The sequence below is a fragment of the Mobula birostris genome, chromosome 2, assembly GCF_030028105.1.
Source record: "Mobula birostris isolate sMobBir1 chromosome 2, sMobBir1.hap1, whole genome shotgun sequence".
Taxonomy (NCBI): domain Eukaryota; kingdom Metazoa; phylum Chordata; class Chondrichthyes; order Myliobatiformes; family Myliobatidae; genus Mobula; species Mobula birostris.
The window spans coordinates 113487095-113514805 of record NC_092371.1 but is presented as its reverse complement, the minus strand read 5'-3'; the positions used below and the strand labels follow the sequence as shown (position 1 = coordinate 113514805).

At 43.1% G+C, this 27711-nt stretch overlaps 1 protein-coding gene, 3 non-coding genes and 1 pseudogene across 6 annotated transcripts in view; all 5 read right to left on the bottom strand.

The window, feature by feature from the left end:
• Positions 1 to 1117: 1117 nt before the first annotated feature.
• LOC140194358 (5S ribosomal RNA) lies at positions 1118 to 1236 on the bottom strand. Its single transcript, XR_011885205.1, has one exon. It is a non-coding gene; the product is annotated as a 5S ribosomal RNA (ribosomal RNA).
• Positions 1237 to 3100: 1864 nt separating this feature from the next.
• Positions 3101 to 3219, bottom strand: LOC140194307 (5S ribosomal RNA). Its single transcript, XR_011885158.1, has one exon. It is a non-coding gene; the product is annotated as a 5S ribosomal RNA (ribosomal RNA).
• Positions 3220 to 4642: 1423 nt separating this feature from the next.
• On the bottom strand, positions 4643 to 4761 carry LOC140194193 (5S ribosomal RNA). The gene has a single exon (XR_011885047.1). It is a non-coding gene; the product is annotated as a 5S ribosomal RNA (ribosomal RNA).
• A 2432-nt stretch (positions 4762 to 7193) lies between these two features.
• LOC140194312 (5S ribosomal RNA) lies at positions 7194 to 7306 on the bottom strand (annotated as a pseudogene).
• Positions 7307 to 9661: 2355 nt separating this feature from the next.
• The window catches only part of amd1 (adenosylmethionine decarboxylase 1), a 29385-nt gene continuing 11335 nt past the window's right edge, over positions 9662 to 27711 (bottom strand). For 2 of the 3 annotated variants that reach the window (XM_072246553.1, XM_072246559.1), the window contains 8 exons: positions 24353 to 24439; positions 19109 to 19235; positions 17743 to 17845; positions 16667 to 16709; positions 16103 to 16247; positions 15932 to 16024; positions 13911 to 14066; positions 9662 to 11361 (listed from right to left, as the gene is read on the bottom strand). In XM_072246553.1, coding sequence (XP_072102654.1) covers positions 11221 to 11361; positions 13911 to 14066; positions 15932 to 16024; positions 16103 to 16247; positions 16667 to 16709; positions 17743 to 17845; positions 19109 to 19235; positions 24353 to 24439 — 895 coding nt within the window. In that variant the 3' untranslated portion in view covers positions 9662 to 11220. The remainder of the gene's footprint in view (positions 11362 to 13910; positions 14067 to 15931; positions 16025 to 16102; positions 16248 to 16666; positions 16710 to 17742; positions 17846 to 19108; positions 19236 to 24352; positions 24440 to 27711) is intronic. The other variant, XM_072246570.1, reaches the window with a different exon arrangement.

Sequence of the window (27711 nt, the reverse complement as noted above, 5' to 3'; positions counted from 1 at the left end):
GTTTCCTCTTTCTTCGCTTTTACTCTACCTTCTGCCTACCAGTGAAGAGATCGCACCCGCTCCAGCCTAGCTATTTAAGACCACCTCAGCTTAGGCAAGCCCGCCGGCCGATGGGATCACAGCTCCTTTTCTCCCATTACTTCGGAAGGGATCTCAGAAACTTGTCAGACCGCCGGCACTAGATGCTGCGGTGAGAAACCGATCTGACAAATTTTATCGAGGACGCGAACAGCAATGGTCATGACCGAGAGGCGCTGGACGCTGTCGACCGGCAGTCGAGGCAGGCCTTTGCAAAGGTCCCACATTATCAAGGAGGTTCTATCGCTTGATGAGGCATTCAGCGCTAGGTCCTGAATTGGATTGCACATTGCCTTGGCGGCCCAAGACAGGCAACGGTACTTTCCTGCCTCTACATCTGTACGAGCTTCGATCTCATTTGGATAGCGATTCGTCGAATGGTGGGTGTAAATGAGCGTCATTCATTCACTCCGATGTCTCATGCTCCTGCAGAGCGCAGAGAATAACAGCTGCGCACGGAAGAGATGGGCCGAAGGGCCTGCTCCTCTGCTGGAGCAATCTGTCAGCACAACTGGCTGCCGGCCAGCACCGCCACCCCTGTCCTACATTAGCCTGCCAGAGAGGTGCAACTGCGCCAAAAGTAGCGAGACCAAAGGACGCAACTTCTGCAGAGTCATGCTCAGACCCAATATGGCGATCGAATCCACCACCTTGGTCGCGGGAAGCAGCTGCCGCCTTTGGTGATGGCGGCTCAGGTGGCAAAGGCAGAGCCGAAGCTGAGAATGGGCGCGGTACGCAAGCGCAGGACACAGCGCAAGCAAGCTTGTGCCCTTGCATCTGCTTGCCTGCCTGCCTGTCTGAGAGTGAGAGCCGGCAGAAGCACACTGCCGAAGCGCGGCTGTCAGGGCCAGTTGATGAAGCATGCTGCTCAGCGCAGCCGGCAGCCCAGCAAAAGCAGATTCTTTTGCCTTGACAGCAGAGTGCTTGCGTTTGCAGGCTGAGTGGCAAACGGAGAGCGCAGCGTGTATGAGTGAGATGGAGAGAGAGAAAAAAGAAAAAGACAGTACCTCCTGGTGGGGCAATTGGGCAAAGGATCAAAAGCCTACGGCACCTGGTATTCCCAGGCGGTCTCCCATCCAAGTACTAACCAGGCCTGAGCCTGCTTAGCTTCCGAGATCAGACGAGATCGGGCGTTTTCAGGCTAGTATGGCCGTAGGCACCAGTGCACCGCTCCTCTCCGCACTTAAGCGGCATGCAGCCACTCTCAGCTTGCTCCCACGCTGCTCCTCCTTTCTTACACTCCTCTGCCTTCGCCCCTTCACTCACATCCTACACTCTCCCCTCCCATTTTCACCTCTCCTCTCTCACCCGTCCTCCTCACCATCCACTGGCCACTCCGCTGCTTGCTGCTCACATCACTAGCCACCACACAATCAGTGCTCCTACCGCACCCCCCCCCCCACCCCCAACAGACACAGACCTCTCGCTGCCCAGGCCGCCACTGCGCTGGTCCTGACGGCTGCCGCATCTCTGCTTCCCCTTTCTTCGCGTTTACTCTACCTTCTGCCTACCAGTGAAGAGATCGCACCCGCTCCAGCCTAGCTATTTAAGACCACCTCAGCTTAGGCAAGCCCGCCGGCCGATGGGATCACAGCTCCTTTTCTCCCCTTACTTCGGAAGGGATCTCAGAAACTTGTCAGACCGCCGGCACGAGATGCTGCGGTGAGAAATCGATCTGACAAATTTAATCGAGGAGGCGAACAGGAATGGTCATGAGCGAGAGGCGCTGGACGCTGCCGACCGGCAGTCAAGCCAGGCCTTTGCAAAAGTCCCACCTATTCAAGGAGGTTCCTTCGCTTTATGAGGCATTCAGCGCCAGGTCCTAAATTGGATTTCACATCGCCTTGGCGGCACAAGACAGGCATTGGCAGTTTCGCGGCTCTGCGTCTGTACGAGATTCGATCTGATTGAAATCTATCAAATATTGAAAGGCCGAGATAGGAGGGATGTGCTGAGGATGTTTCCTACGGCAGTCATGTGCAGCAGCTGAGGCCACAGCCTCAGTCAGACGTCTCTTTGGAACAAAGTTGAGGAGTAGTTCGTTAAGGGAGGCTGGTGGATATGTGAAATTGTTTGCCACGGACGCCTAGCGATACAATGTCGGTGGGTACGTTTCAGGCGAACGTTGATGGGTTCTTGATCAGCAACGGCTTCAAATAGAGAGGGTGGGATAATTAACCGTCTGAAGGTGGGTGCAAAAGTGCCTCATTCATTCAGTCCCATGTCTCATGCTCCTGCAGGGCGGAGAGAATAACAGCTGCGCACGGACCAGATGGGCCGAGGGGCCTGCTCACACTGTCAGCGCAACTGCCTGCCGGCGAGCACAGCCACCCCTGCCAGAGAAGTGCAACTGCGCCAAAAGTGGCTGGACCAAAGGATAGTGGACGACGGAAGCAGCTTCTACAGAGTTATGCACAGACCCCAGGCCGGCTGAAGGGAATGCGTGGACAGTATGGGGATCGAACCCACGACCTTGGCGTTATTAGCACCACGCTCTGACCAACTGAGCTAACCGTCCTCGCCTGGGTGGGGCGCGGCTACCTATTGCCAGTCCGGCGGCCTGCAGATGAACCGGCTGGTCCGACTCAGCCATGACAAGCTCTTGAGAGCAGCTTGTGCCGCACAGGGCCAGCCGGTTTAGCCGCGGGAAGCAGCTGCCGCCTTTGGTGATGCCTGCTCAGGTGGCAAAGGCAGAGCCGAAGCTGAGAATGGGCGCTGTACGCAAGCGCAGGACACAGCGCAAGCAAGCTTGGGTGCCCTTGCGTCTGGCTGCCTGACTGGCTGAGAGTGAGCGCCGGCAGCAGCTCGCTGCCGAAGCGCGGCTGTCAGGGCCAGGAGATGAAGCATGCTGCTAAGCGCAGCCGGCAGCCGAGCAAAAGCAGATTCTTGTGCCTTGACAGCAGAGTGCTTGCGTTTGCAGGCTGAGTGGCAAACGGAGAGCGCAGAGTGTATGAGTGAGAGGGAGAGAGAAAAAATGAAAAAGACAGCACCTCCTGCTCGGGCAGTTGGGCAGAGGAGCAAAAGCCTACGGCACCTGGTATTCCCAGGCGGTCTCCCATCCAAGTACTAACCAGGCCTGAGCCTGCTTAGCTTCCGAGATCAGACGAGATCGGGCGTTTTCAGGCTAGTATGGCCGTAGGCACCAGTGCACCGCACCTCTCCGCACTTAAGCGGCATACAGCCACTCTCAGCTTGCTCCCACGCTGCTCCTCCTTTCTTACACTCCTCTGCCTTCGCCCCTTCACTCACACCCTACACTCTCCCCTCCCATTTTCACCTCTCCTCTCTCACCCGTCCTCCTCACCATTCACTGGCCACTCCGCTGCTTGCTGCTCACATCACTAGCCAGCCCACAATCAGTGCTCCTACCGCACCCCCCCCCCACAGGCAGAGACCACTCGCTGCCCTGGCCCCCACTGCGCTGGCCCTGACGGCCGCCGCAGCTCTGTTTCCTCTTTCTTCGCTTTTACTCTACCTTCTGCCTACCAGTGAAGAGATCGCACCCGCTCCAGCCTAGCTATTTAAGACCACCTCAGTTTAGGCAAGCCCGCCGGCCGATGGGATCACAGCTCCTTTTCTCCCATTACTTCGGAAGGGATCTCAGAAACTTGTCAGACCGCCGGCACTAGATGCTGCGGTGAGAAACCGATCTGACAAATTTTATCGAGGACGCGAACAGCAATGGTCATGACCGAGAGGCGCTGGACGCTGTCGACCGGCAGTCGAGGCAGGCCTTTGCAAAGGTCCCACATTATCAAGGAGGTTCTATCGCTTGATGAGGCATTCAGCGCTAGGTCCTGAATTGGATTGCACATTGCCTTGGCGGCACAAGACAGGCAACGGTACTTTGCTGCCTCTACATCTGTACGAGCTTCGATCTCATTTGGATAGCGATTCGTCGAATGGTGGGTGTAAATGAGCGTCATTCATTCACTCCGATGTCTCATGCTCCTGCAGAGCGCAGAGAATAACAGCTGCGCACGGAAGAGATGGGCCGAAGGGCCTGCTCCTCTGCTGGAGCAATCTGTCAGCACAACTGGCTGCCGGCCAGCACCGCCACCCCTGTCCTACATTAGCCTGCCAGAGAGGTGCAACTGCGCCAAAAGTAGCGAGACCAAAGGACGCAACTTCTGCAGAGTCATGCTCAGACCCAATATGGCGATCGAATCCACCACCTTGGTCGCGGGAAGCAGCTGCCGCCTTTGGTGATGGCGGCTCAGGTGGCAAAGGCAGAGCCGAAGCTGAGAATGGGCGCGGTACGCAAGCGCAGGACACAGCGCAAGCAAGCTTGTGCCCTTGCATCTGCTTGCCTGCCTGCCTGTCTGAGAGTGAGAGCCGGCAGAAGCACACTGCCGAAGCGCGGCTGTCAGGGCCAGTTGATGAAGCATGCTGCTCAGCGCAGCCGGCAGCCCAGCAAAAGCAGATTCTTTTGCCTTGACAGCAGAGTGCTTGCGTTTGCAGGCTGAGTGGCAAACGGAGAGCGCAGCGTGTATGAGTGAGATGGAGAGAGAGAAAAAAGAAAAAGACAGTACCTCCTGGTGGGGCAATTGGGCAAAGGATCAAAAGCCTACGGCACCTGGTATTCCCAGGCGGTCTCCCATCCAAGTACTAACCAGGCCTGAGCCTGCTTAGCTTCCGAGATCAGACGAGATCGGGCGTTTTCAGGCTAGTATGGCCGTAGGCACCAGTGCACCGCTCCTCTCCGCACTTAAGCGGCATGCAGCCACTCTCAGCTTGCTCCCACGCTGCTCCTCCTTTCTTACACTCCTCTGCCTTCGCCCCTTCACTCACATCCTACACTCTCCCCTCCCATTTTCACCTCTCCTCTCTCACCCGTCCTCCTCACCATCCACTGGCCACTCCGCTGCTTGCTGCTCACATCACTAGCCACCTCACAATCAGTGCTCCTACCCCACTCCCAGCCCCCCCGCCCCACCCCACAGACACAGACCTCTCGCTGCCCAGGCCGCCACTGCGCTGGTCCTGACGGCTGCCGCATCTCTGCTTCCCCTTTCTTCGCGTTTACTCTACCTTCTGCCTACCAGTGAAGAGATCGCACCCGCTCCAGCCTAGCTATTTAAGACCACCTCAGCTTAGGCAAGCCCGCCGGCCGATGGGATCACAGCTCCTTTTCTCCCCTTACTTCGGAAGGGATCTCAGAAACTTGTCAGACCGCCGGCACTAGATGCTGCGGTGAGAAATCGATCTGACAAATTTAATCGAGGAGGCGAACAGGAATGGTCATGAGCGAGAGGCGCTGGACGCTGCCGACCGGCAGTCAAGCCAGGCCTTTGCAAAAGTCCCACCTATTCAAGGAGGTTCCTTCGCTTTATGAGGCATTCAGCGCCAGGTCCTAAATTGGATTTCACATCGCCTTGGCGGCACAAGACAGGCATTGGCAGTTTCGCGGCTCTGCGTCTGTACGAGATTCGATCTGATTGAAATCTATCAAATATTGAAAGGCCGAGATAGGAGGGATGTGCTGAGGATGTTTCCTACGGCAGTCATGTGCAGCAGCTGAGGCCACAGCCTCAGTCAGACGTCTCTTTGGAACAAAGTTGAGGAGTAGTTCGTTAAGGGAGGCTGGTGGATATGTGAAATTGTTTGCCACGGACGCCTAGCGATACAATGTCGGTGGGTACGTTTCAGGCGAACGTTGATGGGTTCTTGATCAGCAACGGCTTCAAATAGAGAGGGTGGGATAATTAACCGTCTGAAGGTGGGTGCAAAAGTGCCTCATTCATTCAGTCCCATGTCTCATGCTCCTGCAGGGCGGAGAGAATAACAGCTGCGCACGGACTAGATGGGCCGAGGGGCCTGCTCACACTGTCAGCGCAACTGCCTGCCGGCGAGCACAGCCACCCCTGCCAGAGAAGTGCAACTGCGCCAAAAGTGGCTGGACCAAAGGATAGTGGACGACGGAAGCAGCTTCTACAGAGTTATGCACAGACCCCAGGCCGGCTGAAGGGAATGCGTGGACAGTATGGGGATCGAACCCACGATCTTGGCGTTATTAGCACCACGCTCTGACCAACTGAGCTAACCGTCCTCGCCTGGGTGGGGCGCGGCTACCTATTGCCAGTCCGGCGGCCTGCACATGAACCGGCTGGTCCGACTCAGCCATGACATGCTCTTGAGAGCAGCTTGTGCCGCACAGGGCCAGCCGGCTCCGCCGGCACTAGATGCTGCGGTGAGAAACCGATCTGACAAATTTTATCGAGGACGCGAACAGCAATGGTCATGAGCGAGAGGCGCTGGACGCTGTCGACCGGCAGTCGAGCCAGGCCTTTTGAAAGGTCCCACATTATCAAGGAGGTTCTATCGCTTGATGAGGCATTCAGCGCTAGGTCCTGAATTGGATTGCACATTGCCTTGGCGGCACAAGACAGGCAACGGTACTTTGCTGCCTCTACATCTGTACGAGCTTCGATCTCATTTGGATAGCGATTCGTCGAATGGTGGGTGTAAATGAGCGTCATTCATTCACTCCGATGTCTCATGCTCCTGCAGAGCGCAGAGAATAACAGCTGCGCACGGAAGAGATGGGCCGAAGGGCCTGCTCCTCTGCTGGAGCAATCTGTCAGCACAACCGGCTGCCGGCCAGCACCGCCACCCCGTCCTACATTAGCCTGCCAGAGAGGTGCAACTGCGCCAAAAGTAGCGAGACCAAAGGACGCAACTTCTACAGAGTCATGCTCAGACCCAGTATGGCGATCGAATCCACCACCTTGGTCGCGGGAAGCAGCTGCCGCCTTTGGTGATGGCGGCTCAGGTGGCAAAGGCAGAGCCGAAGCTGAGAATGGGCGCTGTACGCAAGCGCAGGACACAGCGCAAGCAAGCTTGTGCCCTTGCATCTGCTTGCCTGCCTGCCTGTCTGAGAGTGAGAGCCGGCAGAAGCACACTGCCGAAGCGCGGCTGTCAAGGCCAGGTGATGAAGCATGCTGCTAAGCGCAGCCGGCAGCCGAGCAAAAGCAGATTCTTGTGCCTTGACAGCAGAGTGCTTGCGTTTGCAGGCTGAGTGGCAAACGGAGAGCGCAGAGTGTATGAGTGAGAGGGAGAGAGAAAAAATGAAAAAGACAGTACCTCCTGGTGGGACGATTGGGCAAACGATCAAAAGCCTACGGCACCTGGTATTCCCAGGCGGTCTCCCATCCAAGTACTAACCAGGCCTGAGCAGCTTCCGAGATCAGACGAGATCGGGCGTTTTCAGGCTAGTATGGCCGTAGGCACCAGTGCACCGCTCCTCTCCGCACTTAAGCGGCATGCAGCCACTCTCAGCTTGCTCCCACGCTGCTCCTCCTTTCTTACACTCCTCTGCCTTCGCCCCTTCACTCACATCCTACACTCTCCCCTCCCATTTTCACCTCTCCGCTCTCACCCGTCCTCCTCACCAGTGACTGGCCACTCCGCTGCTTCCTGCTCACATCACTAGCCACCCCACAATCAGTGCTCCTACCTCACTCCCAGTCCCCCCCCACCCCACAGACACAGACCTCTCGCTGCCCAGGCCGCCACTGCGCTGGTCCTGACGGCCGCCGCATCTCTGCTTCCCCTTTCTTCGCGTTTACTCTACCTTCTGCCTACCAGTGAAGAGATCGCACCCGCTCCAGCCTAGGTATTCAAGACCACCTCAGCTTTGGCAAGACCGCCGGTCGATCGGCTCACAGTTCCTTTTCTTCCCTTACTTCGGAAGGGAACTTACAAACTTGCCAAACCGCCGGCACTAGATGCTGCGGTGAGAAAGCAATCTGACAAATTTTATCGAGGAGGCGAACAGGAATGGTCATGAGCGAGAGGCGCTGGACGCTGTCGACCGGCAGTCGAGCCAGGCCTTTGCAAACGTCCCACCTGTTCAAGGAGGTTCTGTCGCTTGATGAGGCTGTCAGCGCCAGGTCCTGAATTGGATTGCACATCGCCTTGGCGGCTCAAGACAGGCAATGGTACTGTCCTGCCTCTGGGTCCGTACGAGCTACGATCTCATTGAAAGTGAATTTTCTCCCGTGGTCTTTCTACAACTGTGAAGCTGGCCTGTAATTCCCATCATTATTGTTATTATTTTTCGCCACAAGGGAATAACATATACCACCCTCCGATCTTTTGAAATTACTCTTAACCATGCAATGTCATTACCAATAGTGCCGAAGGATCTTCCCTCAATTCATATCCCCTCCCTCCAGTCCACAGGACGTATCTATTCTAATGTTTTTCAAGAATTGCAGCGTATCTTTTTTCCTTGACATCAACATGATCCAGTTTTTAGCTTGTACCACGCTGTCCTCACATACATCAAGGTTCCTCTCACTGATGAATGCTGTGTTCATTAACGGACCTCCCTACATTCTCCATCCTTTATCCCTGATCAGTCTCGCCTTCTCTCTGCTCATTCCATTCACGCACATGTAAAATGCTTTGGGATTTTCCTTAATCCTGCATGCCAAGGCCTTCTCATTTCCACTTCTCGGTCTCCCAATTCCATTCTTAAGCTTCTTCCTGGCTACGAGATAATTTTCAAGAGCCCTGTCTGATCCTTGCTTCCTGAACCCCAAGTTGGCTTTTTCTTGGCTTGAATTTCTTTACCTCTTGTTAACTATGGCTCCTTCACCCTTCAAAATCTACACCTCTGCAACTGGATCCTTTACTTCCTCTTTGGGAAAGCAGTTAGTGCAGATTAGAAATAACATCTCCTTGCTGACAGTGAACACTGTTTTTCTTTAAGGATGCTGGTTTAGCTCACTGCTCGGTTCTCTCACCACCCACTACCATGTGGCTCAGCTTAGCTCAAACATCACTGGCAAATTTATCAATGACAACTGTTGTACCATCAGATGGTGTACAGGAATGATAGATCAGCTGGCTGTGTTGAGTTACAACAGTCTTGCACATCATTAAGACCAAGAACTGATAGTGGACTTCAGTGATGGGGAATTCACAGGAACACACACCAGTCCCCAACAAGCAATTAAGCAGATATTATAACATTTGAACATTTCCTGGGTGTCAGTATTTCTGAAGATCTCTCCTAGGTCCAACATATTAGTGCAATTATGAAGACACCACAGTGGCTACACTTCATTAGCTTGAGGAGACTTGCTATGTCACCAAAGACTCATTAATTTCTACAGCTGTAGAATGTAGAGAATTGTAACTGGTTGCATCACCTTCTGGTATTCAGGGGTTACTGCACAGGATTACAGAAAGCTGCAGTTTTGCAAACTCAGCCAGCTCCATCATTGGCACCAGCCTCCCCAGCATTTAGGACATCTTCACCCCTCTTCTCTGATATTATGTCTGAGGATTGAGTTCAAGAGCTCTGAGGTAATGTTGGAGCTCCATAAAACCCTGATTAGACTATACTTGGAATATTATGTTCAGTTCTTGTCATCTCATTTTTAAAAAATGTGGAAGCACATCTTATAATAGGTTGAGCAATCTGGGGTTTTTCCTCTTCTGCTCACCCATTTCTCATATTTCAGCTTTAATTTCACAATTTCCGCATGGATGAAAGGCTAATGTGGAGATTTCTATGGTACAGTCAGACAGAAGAGAAACAGTAGGTTAAAAACTCAAGCATACCCAAATGAAATTAGTAGATCTCATAAATCTTAAAATTTATTGATGCTTCTTGTAGTACAGTTGAAAGATTTCAGAACTTGAATTAAATATTTAAACATGGCATTAAAATTTTAATGGCGCCAAAATTTCCCCTCAACAGGTACGAGGTAAAGTAGCAACAAGTAAATATATTCATCTTTCAGTGTACTGGCAACTGTTAGACAACTATTTTTTTTCCCAAAACAAGTGGTAAAGTTCGCCAAACACTGCAATGTATACAGCAGCTCATAAATGGAATCAAATGGTTTGATAACTTAAGGCTTGAGGATGTGCTCACAATTAAGGTTGAATATTCTTTTCAATTTCACAAAAATGATTGGTCCACATGAGAGCTCACCATCTTTATGGATCATTTTTCTATGCCAAACCAAACCATTGTAAAGCTAGTTTTAATAAAACTGAAACCTCACCCTTTGAAGTGTTGTCATCACAGCATTTAACTAACAACCAGATTTTTGAAAAAATTAGTTTATAATGATTTATAAACAGCAAGCAAACCAAAATTACATAGCTCATATTTAAGAGACAAATGCCACATCATATACTCAAGTTCCAAACAAATTTGAGCTAAAAGAAGTTGGCCCAAAGCAGATCAGTAGCAATCAGCCAAAACCATTGTAAGCAGATATTATCTGATCATGCCTTTTGGGCACATTTTTGGTACTCATGTTCATATTAACTGAATACAATTTTAAAATAAAAAAAGTTGTACCAAGTGGTAAAGAAAAAAAAAACAAGGAGTTCTTGGATTATTTTCCTAATTAATAATGGGCTTAATCAAAAATTTATAAAATGTTACAAGTATTATTACAAGTTATACAATATCTGTTTAATTAAGGAGCTCACAAAAGATAGTTGGAGGTGATCCCTGACATGCTTAAAATAACATGTTCAGCATCTTTTCAGTCAATTAAACAGGTGATTAAAAACAGTGTGCAGCAAATTTTCAGCTTAAATCAATCTTACCCAGATAAAATGATAAAATCAAATAAGCACCAATAGCAAAAATCTACCATAAATTACAACTTAATCCAATTTGTGAAAACATCCCAGTGTAGAGCATGCATAGAAAATTGATCAACAGCTAGAAACAGATTTAAGAAAATTGGAGTGAAAGGAAACTGAACAAATTGCTAAGCATGCCAGGGATCACATCTAATGAGGACGAAAACCTTGTCTGTGGAGAAGTTTTGGCGTCACTTGTAGAAAACCTACACCCCACACATTTCTAAGTTTGCAATTGTTATATAACTGTAACCAATAAGCACTGAACTGTTCTACATGCACTTCAATACCACAGCAAGAATGGCTTAGCAAACCTAAACAGAGAAAAGAGCATTCATGCAAGATATCAATTTTGTTACAATAACTGTTACATTTCAAACTTGACACAATTCTAAGATTACATATTGGGCCTACAAAATTGTTAGAACAGTGGCAGTGTGAAGTTTGGCCCTTGCTACCCTGAACTAGAGAACTCCCACAAGTTTCTTTGCACATTTTCTTCTTACGTTTTTTCATCTTTGCTATTCAACTCTGCTGTCGTTGACAATGCTTGACATAACTAGTAAAGACAAAGTTGTAATCATTGAACTGGGCAAACTGGCGATCAAGGCGCTTGAACCCTTCAATCTTCTGGGGAGAAGAAAATGAACTGCGACATTTGGAGTTCTGTGGAGAAGAGAGAATTATTATGCACTAAAAGAAAATGTTTGAGTTTATTATTTACCCACACAGAACATTGTTCTATTAAATGCTGAGTAAGAATCCCAAAGGATAGAAGTTGACCAGCATCAATAAAGAATTAAGAAACCTTTAAGACCTGCATACCATAAGAAATAACAGAGCAAGGCCATCAGCCTCAGAGCCATAGAAGGATCAGATTCTTCAGCAAATCAAGTTACTGATTACTGTTGATCACAAAGCCCCCCATTCATTACACACCAACCCTACTCCAAATGTTGTTGGCAGAATCTCACGGCGATGATCGAAGAGATTAGTGGAGTCACAACAACTACTTCAGGCACAACATCAGCAAGACTAAGGAAATAATTATAGACTTCAGAAGTCAGGAGAACACAAGCCATCACTGAAGCATGAGCAGCTTCAAATTCCTAGGTGTGAACATCTCAGAGGATCTATCTTGGATCCAAGACATTGATGCAATCACAAAAGGCATGTTAGTGGCTCTACTTCTTCAGGAGTTTGAGGAGTTATGTCTATCATCAAAAATATTTAAAAATTCTATAGATTTAGAGTGGAGACCATTCTGTTTGCCTAACCACCTAGTATGGAAGCTCCAATCCAGAGACTTGCAAGAGGCTGCAGAGGGTTTATAGACTCAGCTAAGTCCCTCACAGGAACAACCCTCCACACAATTAAGCACACAGAGGCAGCATCTCAAAACACTGGCATCACCATCAGGAACAAGCCCCCGTTATCATCAGGGAAGAGGTACAGGAGCCTGAAAGCGCATACTGAATGATTCTGAAACTGCTTCTCCTCCATGATCAGACTTTTGAATGGCCCATGAACACTACCTCAGTCCTTCTGGTTGCACAATTTATGTAATTAATAGTTTGTCCTTTAAAGCAGCTAGAAAAGAACAATGTACTTTCCCAGCCTCTGGATAGAAAATTATAAAATTTCACTGCTAAAAGAAAGTTTTTTTTTAAGCTAACACCTGAGGATTGTGATCACGATTCTAGATATTGCAGCCAGGGCAAAACATCTATGCTGACAAGTCCTATTGGAATTTTGCTCATTTCATTGAGATCATTTCTAATTCTTCCAGAGCATGGGTCCAAAATACGCAGTTTTCCCCATTTGTCTTTAAAGAGTCTAGTTCTGATGCAACAAACAAAATTGCTGGAGGAACAGAATGTCAGGCAACATCTATGAATAGAAATTGACAGACTTTTCAGTTGACTACTAAAATACAGACCATGTTTCTCCTTCTATCACCTTCTCTAGCAGCATTTTGCAGATACTCACCACTGTCCGGAAGAAAGCTGGAGGGGCAGGAGGACTTGGACTATTCAGAGTGGGAAAGTGGGAGATGGAAAACAGTGTAGGGAAGTGTATGGTCATGCACTTTTGTAGAAAGAATAAAGGCACAAACTATTTTCTAAACAGTGACCAAATTCATAACTCAGAGGTACAAAGAGAGTTGGGAGTCCTTGTGCAAGATTCCCTAAAGATTAGCCTGCAGATTGAGTGGGTGGTAAGAAAGGCAAATGCAATATTAGCATTTATTTCGAAAGGAAAAGAATACAAGATGCTGAAACTTTATAAGGCATTGGTCAGACCACATTTGGAGTATTGAGGAGGTTTAAGGGAATGATCATGGAATTAATGTAAGAGGAGTGTATGATAGCTCTGGGCCTGTACTTATTGGAATTTAGAATAATAAAAGGAGATTATATTGAAATCTACTGAATATTGAGAGGCCTGGATAGAGTGAATGTATCCAAAAGATAGTGTGTGTCAGACCGGAGTTGCAGAGGAATTTCTTTTGCCAGGTGGTGGTAAATCTGGAATTCATTGCCATGAACAGCTGCGGCAGCCAAGTTATTTGGCATAGTGGGGAGATCGGTTAATGAGGGCAAAGGTTATGGGGAGAAGGAAGAACAGGGTTGATGGGGAAAATAAATCAGCCCTGATCAAATAGCAAAGCAAAAAATTAACAGGGCAAATGGCTCAATTCTCCCCCTGTATTTTACAGCCTAAAAAGGTCACTCAAGATCCCTTACTCCTCACCCTAAAATTATGTCCCCTAGTTTTACTATCTTTGATATTGGGAATAGTTTCCTGCAATCTTCCATATCTACATTCCTGCAAAACCTGAGGTGTACAAAAGACCATTTGTTAAAATTGCTGGCAAGCCATAACTTTGTGGATATTGATGCACAACCTAAATTTTATGCCCATTTCTGCATTCTCATAGCATTTCAATACAGTGGCTACTAAATCACAAAGGAGAGTAAAAGGTAGGCCAAGCTGATAAGGATGGCATGTTTCCTTCGTCAAACAGTAATTTCCATTCGGTTTTACTTGTACCAATTTTGTTTCCCAAGATTTTAAAAAATGAATGAATTTCAACTCTCAAACTGCACAGGCAAGATTTCATGATCCCTCTCACTCCAATCCCTACCTTTATTCCATCCGTGCTCAACCTATCGTTAACAACTTTGGTTTTGCAGAAAGACGTGGAATCTTACCTGGTTAACAAAAAGGGTCGTAACAAATTTCCCTGGCTTAAAGATATCAACAATTTTATTGATTAAGTCATCATAGGAAGTCTGGGCCAGGTTAGTCTCAAAACTAACATAGGAAAAGTCTTGCTCTGGGGTAATGTGAATTGTCCAGTAAGTTCCCTATTAAAAAGAAACATAATGTCAATTATAAACTTTTAAAAAATATTTAGTGGATTCCAAAATATTTTCCAATCATCAATATATTGAGATCACTAAATCTGATCTGGTACATACTTGCTGCAGAAGATGATGCAACAGATTTTGTTTCGGGTTTGTTTGAGGTTTCACTAAGTGGCCAAACCCAAACATTTCTTGCTTTACTTTTAGAATTCAAGTTTGAAACCTTCCTAGACATTTGTCCAAGACTCAAAACCTACATTCTTGTCATCCAAACAGCAAGGAAAAAAATCATGCATGGGATGATTTAAAATTTGTTATTATAACAAGAAATGTGTCGATTGCATTTCCAAGGAAATGGCAACTAATCAGGACAAGATGGCTTGAACTGAGTTCTCTCTGGAGAAGAGAAAATGAATGAGAGCTGAAGTGTAAAAAGGATGCAAATTTTCTAAGGCAAGGAAAATTGTTGGAAGCACCCGCCCTGCAAGGGAAACTGTCAATTTAGCAAATTCTATAGCACATGGCATCAGCAGTCTTATCAAACAACCGGCAGAAACAACTAGGTGGAGAACTTAACATTTAAAAACTGAACATACCCCAGAATTGTGTTTGGCCACATTAAGTGTAATTGAATTTTAAAAGGGTTACTAAGCAGTATTTACTGCTCAATGATTCTAGCTTTAAAATGCTAATTTTATAGAACTGGACTGTAATTCCTTCAAATGTCTCAAAACAATATATTACCATTTAACAAAGGTTTGCTTTTTCAGTTGCTACCCAACATGCATATTTCAATTTTTTATTTTGCACATTTCATTAGATACCATGTTAAGAATTGTGTTTAAAACCTGTGAGAATTGTTTGAAGGAGCTTGATAACATTAAGGACTGTTGCATTTTGGTAATAGGCCCCAGGACTGACACTGAAGTGCACTCATATTGAAAGAAAAAGAGCTCAATGGCCAGGTCTTGTAATCAGTTTTAAGGGAAGGAGAGCTCTTAGAACAAACTACAAATCTTACAAGATCTTCATTGGTTTTTGGCAGGTCAGCACAAACACCTACCAAGGAGAGTCAGTTGATCTGCAATTCAGATATTACCTGTCAGTAATCACAATTCAGATCAACTGCAGAAAGGAACAGGAGATACATTACACTTAACCTCACAACGTGCAGCACACAAAAAATGCTGAAGGGACTCAGTTGGTCCTAGCATTTATGAAGAGAAAAAGAGTTACTATTTTGGGCCAAAACCCTTCATCAGTACTGGAAAGGAAGAGGACAGAAGTCAAAGGGTAGGGGGAAGGGAGAAGCACAAACTGACAGGTAATAGGTAAATCCAACTGACAGGGGGCAAATAGATGGGAATGTGGGGTAAATCCAACTGACAGGGGGCAAATAGATGGGAATGTGGAAATGAGAGAAATTACGAGGTGACCATGAAAGAGAAAAAGAACTGTTTTTGTTTCCTTTCAGCTTCCCTGCAATCTGACTACATAATTTGTTTGATGTCTGGGGTAATTGGCTAACTTATGGAGTAACTGCCTTTCAATGCAGGATGTCTATATCACAATGGATATGAGCCACAATTTCATTACTTTTGGTGAATTTAGCTTTTTTTTGGGAAAATATCATGGCATTCTCATTCTTTAAGCTGTTAATCCTAAAGGCACAAAAAGGTACACCTTAGAAACAACTTGTCACCTCACACACCTGCCAATAAAATGGGTACACAACTGCACTGGTGACTGGGAATTTTGAAAGACAACAACGAAGCCAGGTGTTTTTTGTTGGGGTGATGAGAGAGAAGAAAGGAAACAAGAGATAAAGAGAATCAGACATTTTCTAACACAGGGCACATACTTACATCCACTTTCATTCCATTCATTGAATAGCCACAAGGATCAAACAATGTGGCATCAATCACTGAACCTGGTATCAGGTCACGAATTCCACTCATCTGGGAAAAAAAAGCCATATTTAAGATCTTGTGCATTTTCTTAAAGTCCATACTATTTTACGTCAATTTAACACATACTCGAGTGACATCATTTACAGTAACACCATCTTTCATGAAGAACTGGTCCATGGCAGCTGGATCAAGCTCGCTCATCAGAACCTCGAGTGTTTGATCTGGCTGTTTGATCCCACTATCCTCTGGCACATCCAGAGTGTAAAGATACCTGAACCAAATGAATGACAATATTAATATTACATTTCACAAATGGTAAACATTGTAAAATGAGTTTAGAGCATTCAACAATTAGGTTGCTATTGAAACGATCTTAAAAACCCAAAACTGGGGTTTGGTATTTACTAGAATTAAACTAAACTGAAGCTCTGAAGTATAACAATACAGCAACGACTCAGCTAAAGCTAGTGTTCACTCATAATCAAGGAACTAAACTACTAACTGAAATGCCAAAGTGAAATTTAACTAATTTTGTTCTTGTCTTGTCCTTCTGTTTGCTTTGACTTGTGCCAAAATTAAAATTTTATTTATATAACAAAATTATGAAAGCTATTAATTTTAGCATTTAAACTAGATCATATGCCCATACATACAATTCAGAAAAAGCAATATATAATAAAAACAGCTTACCAGCAATCAGAATTCATACGTCCCATGCAATAGGCTGCCCCATCTGGTAATGAAGAAGCGCCATTAGGGATGGTTCTTTTGTGAAGTTTTTTTTTTAATTTGAAAAATGCAAAATTTACTGGCTACAGCTAGACCCGAAATGCTACACATGACCAATATGTGATTACTGTTTAATCTGTGATGCCCATTGTGGAGAAATGAAGAGATCACAGTCATGCCAAAAACCAAAGGTTATTTTCCTATTTAGTTACCTACCATGCTGAGAGGAAGAACAAACCAGCTTGGGGTAGCTGTGAGTTTAAAATCTTGAAGGAAAGCTAGGGATGGAAATATCTTCAATGAAGTAGGATTGAGTTCAAAATCAATGAGCTGAAACCTTCCCCGTCCCTCAGGGAAGCTGCCCAGCCTAAGTACTTCTAGCACTTGCTGTTTAACTTCAGTTCAGAAACCTGACATCAAGCAATCAGCCCTCAAAATACAAATGGTTCATGGCTCTCTGAAGAGACAAGATAATGGCACAAAATAAGCTATAGTGAGAAACAATATAAAGATAAAGCGAATACAGTTTGGCACGGATCCCTTCATTTAGATTTTAAATTCCCTTCTTGCTAGAAGGGTCAAATACAAATTTCCAGTACACATGGGTCAATTCAATTGTTTCCCTTTTCAGCACCCAGCGACCAAGGATTTGTTTGGGAAATGAAACAGCATCACACTGGTATGGCTAGGTATACATGATTCTGCATCCAAGGAGATCAATGGTTTGTGAATCACTGATAATAACAGTGGCTGCTTAAAACTGGAAGAATTACATGATATTAAGCACTGCTCTCTTCACATACATAAACTGGTGCTGCCACCTAGCCTGGCTTTATTAATTCTATCACACCTTTGTTTGTGTACATGTGATCTGTAACAATTCATTAAGAAATTCAATTATTCTCATATCTATGATTTCTTGATCACTTCAGTCATTGGTATCCAATAGCCCTTTTCTCAAGTGCAAAGTATATGATTACCAAGAACCATTTAGGTTTTAAGCTGTGAAACTTGCACTTCAGCTGATCTGAACTTACTTGGAAAAATCATATCTAGAAATTCCACTTCCTCCTGAAAGTTCCTATGTGGGTATTCCTGATGTGCTGGCTTCACAAAGTTTTTACGGGAATAGAAGAAATCCTGCATTTAAAAGAGAATATATACTAAAGCTTTACATTAAATGGAAAAAATACAATGCATTAAAGTTACTAATCGAAGTCCAACTCTTTTAGCATATCATTTGTTTGCTTTAATGCTGAAGAAATCAACTAATAGTTCGAGTAGATTTTATCGGAACCCAGAAATTGGGAGAAGGCTGAGAAGAGAAGAAAGGATCTGCTATGATTGAATGGCGGAGCAGACTTGATGGGCCAAATGGCCTAATTCTGCTCCTATGTCATGGTCTAAATCTGCCCCAGTTATATCACCGAACAGTACATTTTACATCCATAAAGTTTATTCCAAATATGAACTGAATCAAAATGTTGCTAGTCAACATTACAGAAATAAAAATGCAGATAAGAGTAGTCACATAATTATCGAACTGTTGAAATTTTTTTTTAAAATGAGTTTTGTTTCCTTGAGAACAAACCCTGTATATCACCCCATCTGGCTGGTCTTTAGATAATATTGTCCTAACTGCCTTTTGAGGTAACCTTGTAAGGTTTGATAAGGTTTATCAAACAACAACTAGCTAGGTTGACTTTTCATAGAAACACCTGATTCAAGAAAATATTTAAAACTTTTTTGTATAAAAATCCGTAAACTATTTTCACCTGTTACAAAATAAGATTGTCTTTCAGCTTTTAAATTATTTGTACCAGCTAATTACATTGCAGTCACCACATCTTCAGATCCTTCTTTGAAGGGTACCTTGGATAAGCACAGAACATATATCCCTTAAATCTGCTTGTAATTGAAGGTTTTAAGGCGGCAAATCAATAATACATACCCATTTAAAATGAAAATGGTCTGCCTTTTGAGAATTTACCAATGTCAGCAGTATTTCAAACAGAAATCCTGGTTACTGTCAAGATCTTACAGAATAGAGATTACCAAGCCTTTTTGCTACACTGTACTACAGACATGCTTTTACCCCCCGGATCCTTCATTGCCTGTTCTTCACTTGGACTCTAAGCACTGATAGAAACAATTTGTTCATGTAAATTGGCACCCTTTACCAACCAGCACCCATCTTTGGACCAAAGGTAGGGGTGGGGATTGGAGGCAATCTGAAAATGCAAACTCAATGTAGCATGCAAGTATCAGGATATATACAATTCTGAATGTGAAACATTTCAGCAAATTTCACATTCAGATTCTAATTTTAAAACTAAATCAAACATTGATTCTATTGTTAAATCTAGCATGGATACAAAGCCTGGATACAAAGTTTGAAGTTACCTGAATGGAATCAAAGCCGCAGTACTCACGAGCAAGATCCAAAAGGGGCACCAGTGCTTGCAGTAAGAGGGTGGTACCACATGTCTTCAAAATGAAACGTCTCTTGGAGACAAACATGCTACTCTCACTGTAAAACAAAGCTCAATATTACCCCACTTTCAAAAATGGCATTGTTATTCTTTAAAAAGATTAGAATTGACAATTTATACTACAGACTCCAATGCAAATCAGAATTTGTGGTGGATACTGACATTATACATTGCATTAAAGATACTCAACTGATCATTATTTTTCTATTTCCTGTAAGAGCCAAGAATGAGTTGTGTTCATAAACTAAATTTTTGTTAGTATTAATAACAATCGTCAATCGCCTCTGATCTGAGCCGACATTTACATTTACCGGTGGCACCTAATTAATTAGATTGTTTATTTCGGCTTTTTTTCTTGAAGATGTGCTGGGTGCGTCCCAGCTACCGCTGCACCCCTGCAGAGTTTGCGGATCGGTATCAGTCCACGGCCTGGAGGTTGGGAACCACTGCACCACCCTAACCTCCAATGACTCACCCTAACACAACATCATCAGTGTGCTCGGCGCTGTCTTCCGGATTCCGGTAAGTGATACTACACTGTACATACATTATTTCTACTTTATATAGGTTGTGTATTTTTGTGTTATTTGGTATGATTTGGCAGCTTCGTAGCTTAAAGGTTACTGCAGAGAGTGTTTCTGCCAAGAGCGCTTGTGTGAGATTTTCGCTACGGTGGACAGTACGGGAATGATTGTAGAAAAGTATTTCTACTTTATATAGGCTGTGTATTTATCATATCATTCCTGCTTTTACTATATGTTACTGTTATTTTAGATTTTATGTATTATTTGGCATGATTTGGTAGGTTATTTTTTGGGTCTGCGAATGCTCAAAAATTTTTCCCATGTAAATAAATGGTAATTGCTTCTTCACTTTACGACATTCCCGCTTACGAACTGTTTCATAGGTACGCTCTACCTTCGGATGGCGGGGGAAACCTGTAATACCCAATATCCAAGTCTCCAGAATCACTATCACTGGCATACGTTGTGAAATTTGTTGTCATTGCAGCAGCAGTATAAGGCAACACATAATAGAAAGAAAGAAAGACACGTAACAGAAAGAAAGCACGCGCGCACACACACACACACACAAACACACACACACGTAAAAATAAATATATATATTCATATTTAGAAATCGGATGGCAGAGAGGAAGAAGCTGTTCCTGAATTGTTGAGTGTGTGCCTTCAGGTTTCAGTACCTCCTTACCGGTGGTAGCAAGAACACGGCATGACCTGGGTGATAGGGATCCTTAATGATGGACGCCACCTTTTTGAGGCACCACTCTCTGAAGATGTACTAGATACTACAGAGGCTAGTGTGCATGACGCAGTTGACTTAAGTTTCAACTCACTGCAGCTTATTCCAATCCTGTGCAGTAGCCACCCCCATACCAGAGTGATGCAGCCAGTTAGAATGCTCCCCACAGCACCTCTGTAAAAATTTTCGAGTGTCTTTGGTGACATTGCTCACTCTTTCCAGTTCTGATATCTCAATGAGGACTGGTATATTCCTACAAAGACAGAAATCTTTCAATATTTGCTAAGTTTCAATGAGACCCCCCCCCGCAACCTTCTGAACGTCATTGTGTACAGACCCTGAGACATCAAATCCTTCGCATAGGTTAAACCTCTCAATTCCAGAATCATCTCTGTGAACTGATTGTGTTGCCAGTAATACTAACCAAAAAAAAAAGCAAAAAGGTTTGGAAATTAACCCCTCTGGACCCTTTCCCAAGCCTGCATATCCTTTCTTGGATAAGAGGCCAAAATCTACTAACTAATAAAGTCATAAGAGGACATTGAGATTCCAGTGATGAGGTATTTCAAAACAAAGGTTAAGACCTTTCATCGTTTTAGGTCAAAAAAGTTAAGTGTCATACTCCAACCAAATAAACACTCCTGACACTTGATTTCCTAACTAACTGCCGAGCAGAAAAATGCTGGAAAGGAAGGTTTCAAACCTATTTCACCCGTTACTCTGCATTACTGGACAACATATATGATTCATAACCAGATAATTAATTATACATCGGAAATTTTCAGCATGCAAAAGTGGCATTTGCAACCCCACTGCCAGTTAGTAAACAAGCCTGACAGACTAGGAAAATACAAGATTCAAATCAATCGGCACTGCAAACAATTACTTTAATTAGTCCTGACTGCAGTTAATTGTACATCCGAATCAAGATTCAAACTTCTATTTTTGAATGCAAAAATCAGAAAAAGTCAGTTGTACATGTTAGGGATGAAAACAGTTTTGGAGTTAACTTGGCAAGCAAAATTAAATGAACAAGAGGAGGATTTAGGGTGGATTGTTTAAGCTCACACATGCTATACTTTCCTAGTGAAGGTTAGGTAAAATCAGTTATCTGGATGACAAAAAAAATCAAAGCAGAAAAAAAGATCAAATAGCTGATGCCAGACTCCTGACAATGTTCAGAAGGGATGTAAAGGAGGACTTGGGGGAAAGAGTGGGCACGCATGTGTTATCTCTATGAGTGTGCAAGAGAGTACATGAGAGAAAGACAAAAAGAGCACGAGGAAAGAGTCAATGTCTTGCAAAAAGCTTTCAATGGGAGTATGAACATGAGCTGGGTTGCATACATTCAGGGGTGGTACCCAGAAACCAGGAAACGTTACACCATGTTGAAATGGTAGAGGAATAAACCTAGTAATTATAGACCAATTTAGGTGTGGGTCAAGTTCTCAAAATAACCACTTACTTGGATAACTATTCAGTTAAAGACCAGCATGAAATAGTTGAAAGTAATTTCCAGGTAACCTGATAGTTCTTTGTTCAAGAAAGAAAATCGTTCATTCAGCAATTAGAAAATGCTGCCGTGTGGTTTCTATGGAATTCCAAATCTGGGTACACAGGGCACAATATATAACAACGGTGATGGCTATGCAGTATCTCCAAGGTGCCCCACCATTCAACAAGATCTTCAACATATTCCCACCCTATATGCACTTCATTTGATTCCTTTAATTAGAAAATGATCGATTGCCACTTTGAATACTATCAATGGTTGATTGAGCCATCACAGTCCTGAATTGAGAATTACAAAGGCTTAACCACGCTGTAAATGGGAAAAAAATTCCTTTATTTCAAATAATTCTAATAGGGGTGGGCCTATCAGCTGGGGAGGGGGTGCATTCACTTAATTGATCTAAATTCTAGAACTTTCAGAGATGTGGGAGTATACACTCAGTATTAGGTATGACTTGTACCTAATAAAGAGGCTAACAAAGCATGTTCATGGTCTTCTGCTGCTGTAGCCCATCCATTTCAGGATTTGACATATTGTGTTCAAAGATGGCATTCTGCATATCATTGTTGTAATGCATAGCTATTGGAGTTGCTGTCACCTTCCTGTCAGCTTGAAACAGCTTGGCCATCCTCCTCTGATCTCTCATTAACAAGGCATTTTCGCCCACAAAACTGCTGCCCATTGGTCATTTTGTGTTTTTATTTTTCACAACATTCTCTGTCAACTGCAGACTTCTGCTTGAAAATCCCAAGAGATCAGCAGCTTGAGATACTCAAACCGTTCTGTCTGGCACCAATCATTCCACGATCACTTAGATCACATTTCTTCCCCACTCTGATGTTTGGTCCAAACAGCAGCTGAACCTCGACAACAGCTGCATGGTTTATGCATTGAGCTGCTGCCACACGATTGGTCGATTAGAGAATTGCATTAACAAGCAGGTGCACCTCAGTGACCTAACAAACCATGCACATTACATAGCTCTGTGAATGTGATGGAGTGGTTAAAAATAGTACATCTAGTTTTATAATGAGAGCAAAAAAGATCACAATGAACATTGATAAAATACTTTGCATCAGTCTTTTGGAAAGATATAAAGGAATTAGAAAGCCGGCACAAGAGATTTACTGGAATAATTCAAATAACAAAAATGTTAGGTACATGTACAGACTGAAAAATCAAGGTTGTTCTGCCTAGAAGAGAAGAGGGCAAACAGATCTAATTGAGGTATTTAAAATCATGAATACAGACTGGAATACTCCTACATATGGGATCAGGAAACAGGTAACATAGAATGAATTTAAGTCCCAAAAGCACTTATATTAGACACAGCAAAATGATTAGAGCTTGGATTGCCCTACCCTAATGGTGAAAATTTGGTTTAGTTATAGCAAAGTGGATCTGTAAAGGCATCTGAAACAAAAGGATTTACAAGGCTTCGGGAAGAGCTGCTTTATACTCTGAGATGGCACACAACTGAACATTCCCCCAATTCTCCAACACCACTGAAAAAAAAAAATCAGAAGTTCTTAAACAGATGAAAACAGGGAACTGTTTGTGCCGAGCAATTACAAATAGGTATTACAAATACCACTAATAATCAAAATGCCCACACCCCAATTATGACAGATACACAAAATACAAATGAAAACCAATATTAAAAGCCTATAATTGCTTATAAACACTAAACACAAATCATATTTAATTGTACCATTAAATTCTGGGCGCACCAAATTCTCCTCTAACAATTGCAGCACTCATGGTATCAACGAATTGCAATGCAAATTTTTTACAAATAGGAAGAACTGACTCAGATATAACTATTTTATACTTTCCAATGTATTTCTAAAGCTTAGACTACATCCTAGAAGAATGAGTTCCTAGGTATTACTAATAGTTCAACATGCCAAACATTTTTTCTGAACTCAAGAACATAATTGTGAAGAGATTATCAGTCAGAGCTGCTCCATCATGCTGAGACAGAATTGACAACACTGAAGTGATACTGCAAGGAAACAGGCCATTCAGCCCACATTTACACCCACTAATGAACATTTGTATTAATCCTACCTTCTAGAACTTGCCTTACACAATTTAAGTGTTCATCTAGAAACCTCAAAAGAGATCAACAAACTCCACTACTCAAGTACTCTGGGTGAAAAAGGACCCCTCAGATTCGTCTAAATTATTTAGCTCTTACTCTAAATAGGCACATCTTATTTTTATATACCTCTAACAACAGGGAGGTTTCCTATAGCCTACTCTACCTATAACCTTCAATTTCAAAACAGTACTCAAATGAAACGGTGTTCAATATATTAAAAAACTACAGAAAACTTGCTCAAAAATCTGCTCCAAATATTAAAAAACACCAAATACCTGAGTATATAGGCTTCCTGCCTGTCTGTCTTTGTCACACTTATGATCAAACAATGCACATTTTCCAACAGCTTGTCCCACTCAAACCTGGAAGAAGAAGTAGTTTTTATTAGCCTTAAATAACATTAAATGATAATTTTTACATTACACAAATCAGTCCCCAATACATTTCACATGCCAAAACATGTTACATTTCAAACTAAGCATTCCATAGTTAAAATTTACACAAGCAGTTTGAGCAGAAGCCTTCTCTTCAGTACAAAATGTCACAGGCAGATGCAGATACTGTAGCCATCCATAATAGTTCTACGCAAATCTGATTTACTCTTCTCAGATTTATGTTTTACCTCCTCTGCCAAGTGTTTCCTTTTGTTACATGAAGAATTTACACTGTTCAACATAAACAGAACAATGTACGAACCCTTAAAATGGACATCACTTTAGTAATATGGTTTATATGTTTTCATTGTTTATTTGTTATGATTTCATCACTAGTTCCTCTTTCTTGAGGAGATCATGAGTAAGCTTGATCATATGATGCACTCTGGGCAGCTTCCAGACATACTACCCTTCACCAGTGCACATAAAGCTTTGAAAACCGATTGCCACCCCTGCACTCAAACTCTTGTTGACAACAACTTAGCATACACAACTTGGTTTTGAAACACTGGGTTTCAAAATAATTTCTACTCATATGAAGTCATGTTAGTACATCACTCTGATGGATTTTCCTGGAATGTGGCAATCCCAAAATTTGGGTCACTATGGTCAAGGGGGTGCAATAATTATGTATTAATTTGTAAAAACTGATCACCTTCATAAAAAATGTTAGTAAATCAAAATAAATAAAGTCTGACAAAGGGTCTTCAAAACTGAGATGTTAACTTTCTCTGCTGTCTTAGGTTTAAAAATATTCAGATCAGTTTTGATTCTGAAATTTACAAATTCATATTTGAAAGCTGTTTACTTTCAGCACTACAACTGTGCTACCAAAATCTAACTAATTGTGCATTCCACATAAATCAGAATGCTTCAGTAATTCAACATTTGGTACAGCAATTACAAAGCTGAGATTTCACCAAGTGCTACATAGCTATAGATCACACCAGGGCTCTGTAAAAAATGGGATAAAGGCTAATAAAACCTATAAGCCTACTCTTCCCCTTACAATTGTCACTTATTTTCATAGTCTCTGGGCTTCTGACTGTGTGACCTGGAGACAAATGATCTGCTATATTAAAGTTTGATATATGTACATTCATTCTTTCCTACAAAGTCTCTCTCCCCCCCCCATCCCACCACCACTTACTCTTAGCAGTATTGAGCATTTTTGCTAGTTACAAAACTGAGGAGGAATGGTTTTGAATGATTTTCTGATGTATGGACAAAAACCAACACAAGGATAAATTTGACCCAAGGACTACTGTAAAAACAGACTCCTTTCATCACCTTGGATGATATTTAACCAAATGCTGCGTTTAATGGCAAAACTACCAATTTGAGACTGACAATTTGTCCCATAAGTCTTTGAACATTTCTGTAAATGGTATTCTGTAAATACCATTTACAGAAAGGCCAAAGGTCCTCTCCAATAGAACTGCTTCTGAAGTTCATGCTTGGCCCCCTTCTAGTCTTTATTTCCCCCTCCAGTCCTATCCCTCCCCCAGCAGAAATAAATTTCTAAATAACAAACATTCCTGAATAGCAATTTGGTAAACTTTGTTGGGCCAAATGGCCAGATCTTGCCAAAAACTTTCTAAAGTTCCACATTATGTAAATTTTAATCACATTAATTTATCTGTTTGTATAATTTCTTAATTTAACATGAAGTCCAGGTATAATTCAAATACAAGGAACAGCAGCAATAGCCCATTTGGCTCTTCAGCCATTTATCAAAATATGCTACCCTGGTGGCATTTTTCAACAGTATCCCCATTAACCTTAATATCCAGAAACCCACCAATCATTTGAATGAATTTAGTGATCAAGCCTCTACAATCCTCCAAAGTAAAGAATTCCAAAGATTAAATAAATTATTTTTTTGTTTAAAAAGGCCCACCCTTTATTTTGAAAATGACTCAATTCTAAACTTCTCAATGAGGTGAAACATCTTTGGAACAAGCCTTGTGGATCCTATGAGAATTTAAGCTTCTGGATGATCTTCCCTACAATCTACATAGTCTCTCCTCATATGGTAAACACATCACTCCAGTATGTCCTCAATGCACTCCTACATCAAGTATTTCAGGCAAGCAGGCCTAAGTGTACACATCTGGGAGAGAAATCTTGCCACACCCCTAACAAATCACATTAAGACATCTTTACTGTGTACCCAAATACAGTGGATTCTGGTTAATTGGCACATATTGGGATCAGTATATTTTGGCCCAATTAAGGGGCTGCTCCAAATAGCCAAAGTTTCATGGAAATAGTTAAAAAGTGCATCCTCCAAATCTTCATTTTCATCATAATATTCAAGATGATTGTCAATACCCTCATTTTTTGTAGTTTCTAACTAGTAGTGAAATAGTTTCATTTTCACTCTCACCCATTCCTTGCATCTGTAGCCCGAAAGCTTGAAATTCCAATTTGTCATACTACTTATTTCTCGTCAACTACCAGTGGCAAAAATCACTGCTTTTTGAACACAAGTGCACACAAATAATGCTATTTAAAAACTATTCACTCTAATCAGGGTGTAGTGTCTAAAGGCCACATAAATTCATGTGACTAACACTAGTTAGAAATTGTTCAGCAATAGCCCCTTGTCCCAATCGGCAGCATAGTGTCCCCAATAAACAAAGAATCTTGGTTAATTTCACTTCAAGAGTCATCCCAAATAAGTGGCTAACTTGATTAACCAATAGAGCAATTAAATGGAATTCACCACATTTTCCTTCCAAACTACACTGCTGATGCACCTGCTCACTGGCTTTTAGTGGCTTGCATACAAGAACACCCAGATCTTTATATCAAGTTAGTCTCTGCAGCAAAACTAAATCAAAACTGGTGGTGTTGGTAGTCTTGATGCTGTTTAATAGGGCACATTAAACTGAAAGCAGGACATCAACACCACCAATGTTAGATGCTTGATGTTTATTTCTATGGATTGTTTATTTCTATTCATGCTTCATGTTAATGGAAATGCCACAATTGTAAGTAGTATTTTTTTAAAAATGAATATGTTCATGTGAGTTTAATCAGGAGAGCATCAAAAAGCAAATTATTGATTCAAAAACGTACAATGTTAAAATGACATTAGCACAGAAATATGGGCAGACACTTATGTCATTGTGGCCAGCTCAGATCTCACCTTCATCTAAATACCTAAGTTCCATAAACCTCAATACCTTGCAATG